Raw genomic sequence first — 12,204 nt, 5'->3', positions numbered from 1 at the left:
GATCAAAAAGATCTGAACATTTTCATAATCTTTATGGAACACCAATAAATACAATGAGTTAACAAAAAGAAAAATTAAAACTAGGTTGACGATTATTCATTAATTGTTATTTGTCATAATGGGATTATTGCCAAAATAAACAATTTATTATTATTATTAAGTAAGGTGCTTTGGGGGTAATTCCACGTGGATTTTTGATGAGTTGACATGACGTTTGTAATTTCGTTAATTACTCCGAGTTGGTAAATTATATTTAAAGTCTTAGGATATTTCTGTCGTTTCCACTAATCGATCTTATATACTATATAAAAAAGTTTCTAAAATATGATCGATTTATGGAAATATTGGTATTCAAAAACTAGTTACTTATTTTTTTTGCACAGGGGCTATTTCGGAATATAGCGGGGTTATTCTGCGTGTTATTGAAAGGTGGACTTTATTATAATTTGGCTCAAGGTTCATATTTCTTTTTAGGCTGAAATTACCCCATTCATTTTTATTTTTTATTTCGTTAGTAATATCCACAGTTACAGATTTTTTCAATATCTGTATTCCGAAATAACCCCACAAACGCAATGTGGTTCTCAAAATTTGCCGCAAAGGAATATTAAATCTACATATATTATAGAACAAAGCTGGATTAGTTACACCATTTATAACTCTTGAACAGCTGGACAGATTATTATGATCTTTGATGTGTGGATTGTAGATTTTGTCTCCGCCCCGAATAGCAGAATAGGGGGAGGGAGCGAAGCCGCGGGAATATACTAGTAAGTATATAAAACAATTAGAAATGCCATGTCACTTTAATATTTTGAACTAGATTTTACCCGCGGCTACGCTCGCGTGAATCATAAACATTCAATGAAGCAAGCAATCAAGCAAGCATGCTAGCAAGCATTTAAGCAATCATTTAAGCTAGCTTGCAAGCAAGTATGCAAGCAAGCAAGCATGCAAGCAAACATTTAAGCAAGCTTGCAAGTGAGCATGTTTCGCTCGCGTGAACCATAATCATTTCAAAGAAGCAAGTATGCAAGCAACTAAATAAAGTTCATGCTACATCGTTTTGATAGCCGAAGTATCAGGTACGCTACCCTGTTCGACACACTGGAGATCTCTTTAATGTTGTTAGAGAGGGATCTATTAACAAGGAACCCTACGCCACCCTGTGATGTTTGATCATCCTCGCGGAAGTACAGAAGGTGGCCCGAGTCTAAGATGATGGTGCCCTCTTTATGTATTTCACTTAACTCCTGAATATGCCACCCTTATGTTCTCCAGCTCCACTTCCAACTGCGCTAGAAGAGTCCTAAAAGTCCGTCCGTTCTAGGTAGCCAGGGTCAGTTTACTTAGGTAGCCTTGGATCGACCGGGATTCTTAGCATCCTCTGCCCTACCGTTACCATGAACGCTACTATGGCAAGGAATAGCGGGGCGACCGGGAACTGGGGCCATCTCTTTGCCGTGCGCTTAATTCTGGTAGGGGTTTGCCCATAATCCCCACACTGGGCATGCGAGTTGGCGATCGTAGGGCACAGTTTATTGCACCGCCGATGCTGCAGCCAATCCGGGGCCCGGGGACTTAACTGTGCCGATTTTGGCTGCGCTATGCCGCAATCAGCCAGCTGCCAGAGCCCAGTCTGTCAGACGGCAGGGTGCACCACGGGCAGGTAAGGTTGGCTTGGGGTCCATAGATGGAGGTTGGCACCACAAATAAAAAAATGTAAATCTTGAAAAGTTGAAAGTTTGAATACCTCAGACAATTACCATACTAAAGTAAGCTGGGGTTATTTCGGGAATCACTTCACTGGAATAACCCCTAAAGGGGTAATTCGGGAAAAAAAATTAAACTATAGCTAGGCCTTTTAGACTGACACAGTCATTCGCAAAAAACGATTATTTGTCATAACATTAATAGTTCAATCTTGTAACTTATCAGGTTTAGAGTTAGCGGTGTTGGGGTTATTTCGTATTTAACTTTTTGGCACGAAAATGCACTCGACCCAAAAAATATATATTGCACGTCCAACCGATGTCAGCGCCTCGCATCATCTGGAGAGACGCGAGGAGCGGTAAATGGGGCGTCCATTTAAGTGCTGCCAGTGGTTAAACATCAACACGTTTAGGAGAAATTTTAAATAAATGGAATAACCCCGTTTACGGAATTACCCTAAAGCACCTTACTATAATTATTTCTTAAAAGAAACTCTTCCAGACAGAAACAAATACAAACTGGATATAACAAGAGGCGTACTGACATAAGTGATATGTATGTGATAATACTAGCTGTTGCCCGCGACTCCGTCCGCGTAGTATTTGTTTAGCGCTATCCTGCAAGATCTATGCAATTTTCCGGGATAAAAACTATCCTATGTCCTTCTCCGCGACTCAAACTATCTGTATACTGAATTTCATCTAAATCAGTTACATCCAAACATCTAACTAAACATCCAAACTTCAAATTTATAATGTTAGTAGGATAATCAAAACGTCTGTATCGTTTCCGTGCAACTACTTGCAAATTACAATCACATTCCGGAAGTACCTATAACAAACACGAACGGGGAACTCCGATAGTAAATTTATCGCTACTTACGGACTTGATTGTTGAGCCCATTTGGAACCTTGTCAAAATGATAGATTTGATTGTTTATAAACACGTTGCGATTGATAATTTTAATGACAGGGTACCGTGTGTCGTATGACTAATCTCGACTGTAACATTGATAAAATTTTCACACGGTTTCACTTGTTGTCAATTATTCAGATTAGATAGGTGAATTGAAGTATTCAGATTAGAAAAAATATTATTTACTGAGTACTTACCACATAAAAAGCCATGGTGCCTTAAATGGTTTGACTTATTGCCTCTCAACAGATGAAATATCGCTAGATGGCGCTAATATCGTAAGCTGTTTGACACTACAGTCTTGCTTGCGATTGGCTCGTTTAGGTAACGTGACACTTTCAAAGTTGTCAAACGGACTTCACGATACTAACGCCTATAGGTAGTGCCACGACAGTTGAAGTGAATGATTACACACACAGCTACAAAAAAAAACTGATTGCACAAAATGAGAATTAATGAAACAATGATTAAATGTCAAAATCCTGCTGTCATTACACGACAAGTTATTGTGGGCGTGACCTCAAGTCTGGTGGCATTACCTATTCGCTGAGTGCGCGATGACAGCGCCAACTTCTACCGTTTACAATTACGGCGGACTTTGAAATATCAAATGGCCGGCTGTCATTACGAAGAGTAAGGAAATTAATAAATATATCGTAATTTACATATATTCTATTCGATCATGTAAATCTGTAGTGTCGATAATGTTGACCTTTTTTATTTCCCGTCTAAAATGGCATAATTATGACTGTCTTCACTAGAAGTTATAAAATGAACAAACTTAATCGAATAACGCATTTCATATATAATGCAGGCGATTATTTATGTCTGTAGCAGGTCATTAGTAATGCAGACTTTTTGTGTATTTTCAGTTAAACATGGCCAAATTAATTATAAAAACTGGATTCCGAGCACACTATACGACATCGCTTTCCAACCAAACAACAATAAAAGGAAAACACTTAGTTTTGGCTCAATATGTCCAAGATGTAAAAGAAACTAGTGAAGATCATAAATTCATAATGAATAATGAGCCACACCATTGAAGCTCGTGTAATTCATCAAACTTCAGTGACATCGACGCCATACAAAACATCTTTATTGTGGAAATTTATAGAATTTGTGATCACTGTTTTTTAGCCATTGTTCTTGCAGTTAACTACGTAGCAGGTTTCGTGACGCATATTTATTTATTTTTGCTGAATAATGCACGAATACGTAAATTTCACTAGGAAATAGTGACAGTTCCTTGTTTGGCCACGACGCGCGCTGCGATCGATTCGTGATTCCCCCACCTCGTACTTTGCACTCAGCCAATACTAGCCCGTCACAGATAAAGAAACAATAATGTCCTCTGGCAACCCTAACTGTGACTGTTATAGGATTTAAAACTACTAATATATGTATTAGTTCCGGTTTTCTAATTTTACGCTAAAAATATTTTTCCAAATGATTAATAACCCAACTGTTTCATACGGATGAACGATTACGTACAAAATTAGCTTTCAATTACACTTTTGATATCGCAGAAGTTTGGAAAAGATACCTCGTCGGGTGACAAGCAAAAGTTACTAAATGCAAAAAAAATATTTTAAGGTAAATCAACCATGTTCAAAGAGTAATAAGGTTGATTATCGACTTTAATTAGTGAACGTAGTTAGTGACTTTTGCTTGTCACCCGACGACCTATCGGTGCTATAATTATGTATTTATAAAATCACATTATACAAAACCGATAAGAAATCATAAAATACTCATTATCAGTGCAATATCGATATAAATGATCGATTGTATCGATTTCATATTGTAATCTATAGCACTTATTGAGATAGTTCATTTCCGCGTTTAGGAGGTGTTTTTAAATGACTTACTAAAACCGGTCAAGTGCGTGTCGGACGACTTGCCACACCAATAAGCTAGATTTCTAAAAATATACCTATATGACATATGTACATACTTAATCCGTTAGTTAGACTTTAAAAAATATCGGATACGTATTTTTTCTTTTGATAATTAAACAAAAAGTATATAGCCGGTTAAAGTTTCGGGTGACGTTGCACCTATGTACGCTTTTTACGACTTTTTTGCTTCTTACTTTGTAATACTTTACTAAAAGTCTCTCAAAAACGGCTGAACCGATTTTGATAAAACATTTCTAAGAACCATCGCTAGAAAACCTGCTTTCAAATAAAAAAACCGCATTCAAATCGGTCCAGCCGTTTAAGAGCTATGGTGCCACAGACAGACAGACAAACAGACATACAGACACACAGTCACACATAGCGGTCAAACTTATAACACCCCTCTTTTTGCGTCGGGGGTTAAAAAGACGTCGATATGCTCGACCGAGGCGAAACGACGTTTACCGACGGGAGCACCTGCAGGGCTACTACGAAACTCGAAACTCGAAGTACGTATTGTACCGTCCCTCTCGCTCTCGTATTAAATAGTATAAGTGTCAGAGGGACCGCACGACACGAACTTCGAGTTTCGTAGTAGCCCAGCACGTCTTTTTCGCTCTTACTGCGTGTATATAAAACGTTTTTGGTCGGCTTACGCCGACTCCGCGTCGATAGATGTGGGGAGACCCTAAGGAGTGACGTCACAGGCTCCCACTCCCTGACTTTGACGCGCGTCATCGTAATAATTTTGTGTTCAATTAAAAAAAAGCAAAATACGTGTCCAATATTCCGACGATCTAACTGGCAGAATGATTAGATTTTTTTAGGACTATTACCCTAATCTTAGCCTATTAGTTTTAGTTCGTGGATATGGACATCAGCAAAATCTGATTCAATGAGAGTTTTTCGACAGGCGAAATATCGCTAGATGTGCATTTTTACTTTAAATGACGCAACATAACTTCTTTTCAGAATTAGGTAATCCTGGGTTCTCCGTACTCAGAATGACGAGCAATCGATTTTGACTAAGTAAAAAGTGGCCCTAATTTATTTGTCAGTTTTGCGACTTTTTTTTTATATAGGTTATATGGGTCGTTACGAAATGGACATATAAGTTTTATGGAAAATTGGGGTCATTTTTTTTCTTAGTCAAAATCAATTGCTCGTCATTCAGAGTACAGAGAAACCAGGATTACCCAATTCTGAAAAAAAAGGTTGCGTCATTTAAAGTAAAAATGCCCAGATGGCGTATTAGTATCGCGAGGTCCGTTTCACGTTTCAGTCTTGCTTGCGATTGGCTCAATGAGGGCTATCGCGTATGAATTCGCCGCTAGAGGCGCTAGTGTAGCGTGAGGTCTCTGAAATGTCAAATCTCATAGTTTTTAGGTGAGCTACGCGGGTTTATTTATAATTAGAATAATTTTGTGAATATTTTGCAATATCTGAAATTAATTATGGCAAATATGCGTTCCGGGGCAATGAATGTCTGTGTTTTGAGACAGTTTTGTCTCTCGGAAACCTTTGTCCTCCCTTTTTTCCGAACAAAACGGGGACTATGCAACACTGTGGCATGATCGATATTTTTATGGTACGGTTTTAATATGTATTAAATATGATTTTCATCTAAACTTTATTTTCACGCCCGTAATAACAGACTTTGAAAGCCATACTTAAAACCTCACGCAACAGTGCGCCATCTAGTGAGACAAAAAACGATAGCCCTCATTAGTTATTTAACCAATCTCAAACATGACGCAAATGCCAAACGGAACCCACGATACTAACGCCATCTAGCGATATTTCGCCTGTCGAAAAGCCCTCACTAATATATACCTATTATATAACCTCACTAATGTACCTATATTGGTAAATATACCGCAGCTTCTTATAGAAATTAAATACATAATAGGTATTATGTGATAAAAACCATTTCATGCATTTACCGCTATCTATGTATATTTTAGACATGTAGAATGACGTACCTATGTGTATAAAATGGTGATATACGACACACGTTTACTACATGATGTCATAATGACACTGTTACGATTATTCTGATTTTGAGTAACCTCGTCTTTATCTCAAAGGTATTGTTACGGCGGCGCCTGAAACATGTTTTCAGTCCGTTTCAGGCCACCCCGAAACCTGGAAACCCGTTTTCAGGCGTTTTCAGGACCCCTTATGGGCCCCTGAAGTACATTTCAGTATATAGCGAAATTTTCAATAGGAGTGAAAGAGATAGCACGATTAGAAAGAGACAGCTATACTGAGAACATCCGAGAAGGTGTGTGACATCTCTTTTTGCTTCGGGGGTTAAAAATGTATGAAAACATACAATACAATACAATAATACGGTATTTGCCTATTTTGTATATGTTTTAATAATTAAAACTACACAATGCCTGTTATCGAATAAAGAAACAATTTTTAAGCTACCTTTACAAATAACAAAGTATGAGGGTTTGAAATTCAAGATTAGACAGAGAAAGTCATACTGGCATGTGACGTCACACGCCAGTACCGCCATACTTGCTGCATAGAGAAAAGCGTTTGAGAAGGAGACAGGTATATAGATTTTTCAAAAATTCACTATAAATCCAATTTTCAACCGATTTAAGTTTTCTCTTCGCTAAACACTGTCTGTATATCTTTCATAATAATATTAAGATATGGCAAATTCAGGAGTTGTCAAATACCGTATTCTTTAATGCACACCAACAAACACAGGTATATACATAGAGATTTTCTAAGGTAAGCAATAGGCGGCCTTCATACACAACAACACATACAGCAGCAACAAACAACAACAACAACAAACAACAACAACAACATACAGTGTCAAGTGTAAAGATATCTTTGACCTCTGTTTATTACGAAAACTCGTGGTGTCCTAGTAGTGGTTAGATTAGACCTATGGCCTCTCATGCAGAGGATCGTGGGTTCAAACCCTGGCTCGCACCTCTGAGTTTTTCGAAAGTCATGTGCGAAATTAGATTTGCAATTTCCACGAGCTTTACGGTGAAGGACAACATCGTGAGGAAATCTGCAAAAACCTGCGAAGTAATTCAATGGTGGGTGTGACGTTCCCATCCGCACTGGGCCTGCGTGGGAATTACGGCCCAAGCCCTCCATTCTGAGGGTATACGATACGATTTTAGACTTTTTCGAGTTTCGGCTTCCATCGTGTTTTCTGCCAGTAGCGCTTTATTAACCGATATTTATATTTCAATTTCAGTGATCGCAGCCCTTCATACGAACTACATAGACAACGTGATACTAGCTTACAACCCGGACGTGCCTCACAAGGACGATGAGGGGAAAAAAGAGGACACCCTCAATTACTCTAACAAAGCATCTCCTATTTCTCTCGGCAGTAACGTAGGTAAGTCATTAGATAATAAATATGTTATGGGCTAGCTAATCATTACCCGCGGCTTCGTGTAAACCGTTTTTTTTTTCTTAGCCTTTATGTGTGTATCACTGACATTCTTGATCTCCGCATTCCCCTATCCAGAATCACATCCGGCCACACACTCAGTTCTGCCGTCCAGGTTATCTCGCCATCTACGCCTTGGCCTGCCTTGCCGTCGGCCGTCGAGTGGCACCCACCATGTGGCTGTGCACCCATCTTTGAGGGTGCATCCGGCAGATATACCCGGCCCAATCGCATTTAAGGCTATTGCTACTATTGACATGACCCTATGTTTTTCTTTTTTTCATAAGTTATTTATTAAGAGAGATATTACCTTCAAAAACCTAAAAAAAAATACAGTTTCCGCTGTGTTCAAACTTCCAGAATAGTACATTGTGTACAGGGCGGTAAATAAGGAATTACGAACGAGAGTCTATTAGAAGCCCGAAGTCGAAGACTGAGGGCTTTAATGAGTCGATGTTCGTAATTATAGTACCGCCCCTGCGACATACAATGTTTTTCATCACATTTGCGAGTAAAATTTTATATTTGTAAAAGTAAAAATTTAATTCTTCCAAATATTGGCGATACCTCAGGCTGTGCTCTTGGCAGCGCCGCCCTCTGCCTCCCTTCCCTCAGCATGCGCCGCAACGTGCGTTTGCATGTAGACCATGTAGTCCTGCAGCAGCGCGCGCAGCGCCACCAGTACGGGCACTGACTCATTGACCGCCCTTGGGCTTCATGACAACAAAATGAGTACGGGCAATAACTCATTTACCGACCACGGGTTTCATGTCAAGCACATTAAGGTCGAGGGTTTTATTTGAGGGATTGCAACCAAGGTAGCCTGCATGTTACGACACTGTTTACGAGCAAGTGCGATGAAAAATAAATTTGAATAGATTATATGAAAAAAAAAATGAAAACATAGGAACACGGCCAAAGCCTTTTATTTTAATTTTTAATTAAAGAATTAGTTAAATAGGTAGGTCAAGTTTCGAAGAAGAAGTCAGGGGACTAGGAAACGTTGATTTTATGTACTTTTAATAGGTATTTTCGGTCCAAGCTGCAGCTGCCTCTATCGCGCTCTGCTCGCGGTTGTTCGGGCACTGCGCGACAGCAATAAATTTTACAAATACCTATTTTTCAATTCTGTCGCCCTTAGAGTTTCCTCTTAATAACTTTCCAGGTAAGATATCAACGTCGGAAGTGGATGCGGACAACGAAGCGGACGCGCGCAAGTGCGAAGCTATGCTTCCGGGAATTAAAGTGTTGTGGGCGGTGCTAGAAGAATATGTTAAGAACGGTGAGCTTACTAAATTTGATCATGGTTTAAAACTGCTAAGCCCAGAGGCCTTCGAACACACTTGGAATCACAATTGTTTTCACCACTTCTTTCTGTCGCACGGTATAAGACGAGGTTAGAAAGAAATGGCGAATGCGATCGCAAACGTCAGCACCTTAGACAATACGGCCACAGTTTAGATCTGCAATAATAATCGTGCAAGTTGCATTATATTGCGAGCTGTAAAGGGAACGATTACGAAATGGTTAATCGAGCGCCGCAATGTAATGCAACTTGAACTTGTATGGTATAAGTAGCTAACTAATTAATTACCCTACCATCTTCCAGGTCAAGTGAACCAGCTGGGCGTGGCGGACGTCGGCGGCGGCTGCCTGTACAAGCTCCACGCGTGGGCTAAGGTCAAGCCGGCCATCGCTCAGATCAACTTAGCGTCTTGCTGCGTCGTGCCGCCGTCGCTGCACGCCTTCTGTCGCGCCAACGACGTTCAGTTGCTCACGCACGCTGACCCACCAGGTAACTATAGTTTCATCGACAATGACAGTTAAGTAAGACTTCCAGCGCCATCTCGTAGCAACGAAGTAAGCAATATGACTAGTTACTTTGATGTCTCTTTCCGTCGTCACACTCACCGTGTAATTATGTTGTTTTAAAGCATGCTGCACGCTCACGTCGCTCACCGCGTAAAACAATGTTTGATAATTAGATTATCTGATGCGAAATTGATATGCGCCAGTCGCATTGCGTTTAACGCAGCGTTTATCATATGAACAACCGAGCGCTTTACAACTGGCATTGAAAAGTAGCCAAGACTACAGCGCCATCTAGTAACAACAAATCAAAGGCAACGAAACTGTAGTATAGCGGGCTACTCACACACGGTCTTTAGTTTTACTTTCTTTTTGTGTCGTTCTGCCGTCACTACACGCCTTCTGTCACGCCAATGACGTAGCAGTAATTTCGACGATAGTGTTTCTGTGACAGACTAGTTGGCGATAGTATTGCAAAGTCCGTTTGTTTTTTTACGTCTGCGTCACATTTGCGATTGGTTAAAAGACTAAATGAGTCATTCGCAAGCAAAATCGTACCGTCAAACGGATTTCTTGATACTAACGCCATCTAGCGATATTTCGCCTGTCAAGAAACTCTTACATAAGAATACAGCGCCATCTAGTAGCAACTAAATAAAGGCTCCTAGTTAACCTCGTGTCTTTTTGCGTTGCCTCGCTATCACTATAAGCCAGCGGTTCTTAACCTTTTCGGCTGGCGGTGGCGACCCAAAGTGTAAATATATTTGTAGCCGCGACCCTAAAATACCGCTAAAATTGATGTCAACGTAAGATATTAAAACAGAACAAATATTGTTTACCGCATGCTTTAAACAAAGAATTCCGGTGACCCATCCCAAAACCGCCCGCGAACCCGATTACCTAGCGCGATTTCTTACAAACAATGATTAAAAATCCTGGTCACGGCAACAACTTTAACATCCGTTTTTTTTTTTTCAGATCTACTCTCCCTAGCAGCTGTGAAGACCCTTTCAGACGCAGGCGTCGGTTGCAATAACCTAGATTGGTGTGCGAGGTACCAAGTACACATAAAGTGTAGGGGCGTGCTAGCGCTAAAAGGCTACGTGTGTAAGGCCACGCTGGGCAAAGAGGTTAAATAGGTTTCATGGTCCGTAAAATAAAATAAAAAAACTGACCAAATCGACTTATGGGTAAATGTAATAGACGAATATAACTTAAAATACAGGCAGGTAAATAGTTCTTTAAAGGGTAACTTTTTTCATAAATATTTCGAATGGCGCTGTACAATCTTCAGTAGTAACAAGTTGTATATAAGCCATTAAAGATTCAGTTATTTCAGCGCCATCTATAATAACTGCTTTTGAACTATTGCCTCTAAAATTATGTACTTACTAGGTCCGTGATTGGTGACGTGTCTGCCTTAAAAATATATCTATAGTCTGCGGTATCTTTGCAATAGAAACTACGCAAAAAGGTCACAGAATTCCAGCAGACGTACAAAAATAACACATAAGAAACATTCCTTGCTGTCACATCGTTTTTGCAAGTATAATAAAGCATTCTCACACTACCCAATCCGATATTGGATCCGATATTGATCAGAAAATCTGAATGGGTAGGACATCTAGCGGCGTCTGACACCATCATCGGATAACTCAATAACGCTCGTAAATTTTAGATAAAAAGCCTACAAACGTAACCCCTTCACTGTGTTTAGTTCTATCCTAAGCGCTAGCGTTTCGGCTGCGCAATGAACAGAAAATACACTCACCGCGTCGCCAGAGAGTGATGGAATATCATACGCGTCGTCCAGAATCATGAAGGCATTTTTTTCTGCGAATCCAACCGTCAAAATAAAAACTTAAGGCAGACAGCGTGCAGCGTAGACAAATTGTGATATGACAGATTCTGGTGTTGGTTGTGTTTGAATTTAAAATGATGCAAGAATCCTAGTTATTAATTTGCAAAGGTTAACTTAAAGTGAACCACGTTTTAGCTGATCTANAGAGATCGATAAAGTTTATTTTGGTTAAAAAAAAAGCAAAAATCCATTAACGGTAACGAAAATGAGCATCGAGACCACGAAAAAGAACATTTTGTTTATTTTAAAATCTTATAATTGTACTATCTGAATGAAATCCGATCATAATGAGAAAACGAATAAGCATTATTTAATTAATCAGGTATCAACAGAAATAGACAATCGATATCTATATAAAAAAAAAAAAAAACTTGACCACGAAAATGACGATTCAAATTGTCATTTTTGCAACCTTTTAAATACTATCTAGAAATTACTTAATTAAAGTAAGATTAATAACTTCAACTCACAAACCAAAACATTTTCAATACCTTCCCCGTGCAGGTCTACGGTAGACCAGAACGAATTATGTTACAACGAAACAAACACAACAAAATGCTTCTCTAAAT

General features: G+C 39.4%; 1 protein-coding gene across 1 annotated transcript in view; it reads left to right on the top strand.

Annotated features, from left to right (window-relative positions):
• The window catches only part of LOC141437167 (uncharacterized), a 12,716-nt gene extending 1,457 nt beyond the window's left edge, over positions 1-11,259 (top strand). Inside the window, exons 2-5 of the mRNA XM_074100431.1 lie at positions 7,727-7,911; positions 9,131-9,247; positions 9,575-9,760; positions 10,753-11,259. Of these exons, the coding sequence (XP_073956532.1) occupies positions 7,727-7,911; positions 9,131-9,247; positions 9,575-9,760; positions 10,753-10,913 (649 nt within the window). The 3' untranslated portion in view covers positions 10,914-11,259. The remainder of the gene's footprint in view (positions 1-7,726; positions 7,912-9,130; positions 9,248-9,574; positions 9,761-10,752) is intronic.
• The last annotated feature ends 945 nt before the right edge of the window (positions 11,260-12,204 follow it).

This window comes from Choristoneura fumiferana, chromosome 17, assembly GCF_025370935.1.
Source record: "Choristoneura fumiferana chromosome 17, NRCan_CFum_1, whole genome shotgun sequence".
NCBI classification, from domain to species: Eukaryota; Metazoa; Arthropoda; class Insecta; order Lepidoptera; family Tortricidae; genus Choristoneura; species Choristoneura fumiferana.
This window is presented reverse-complemented; position numbering and strand designations above follow the sequence as displayed.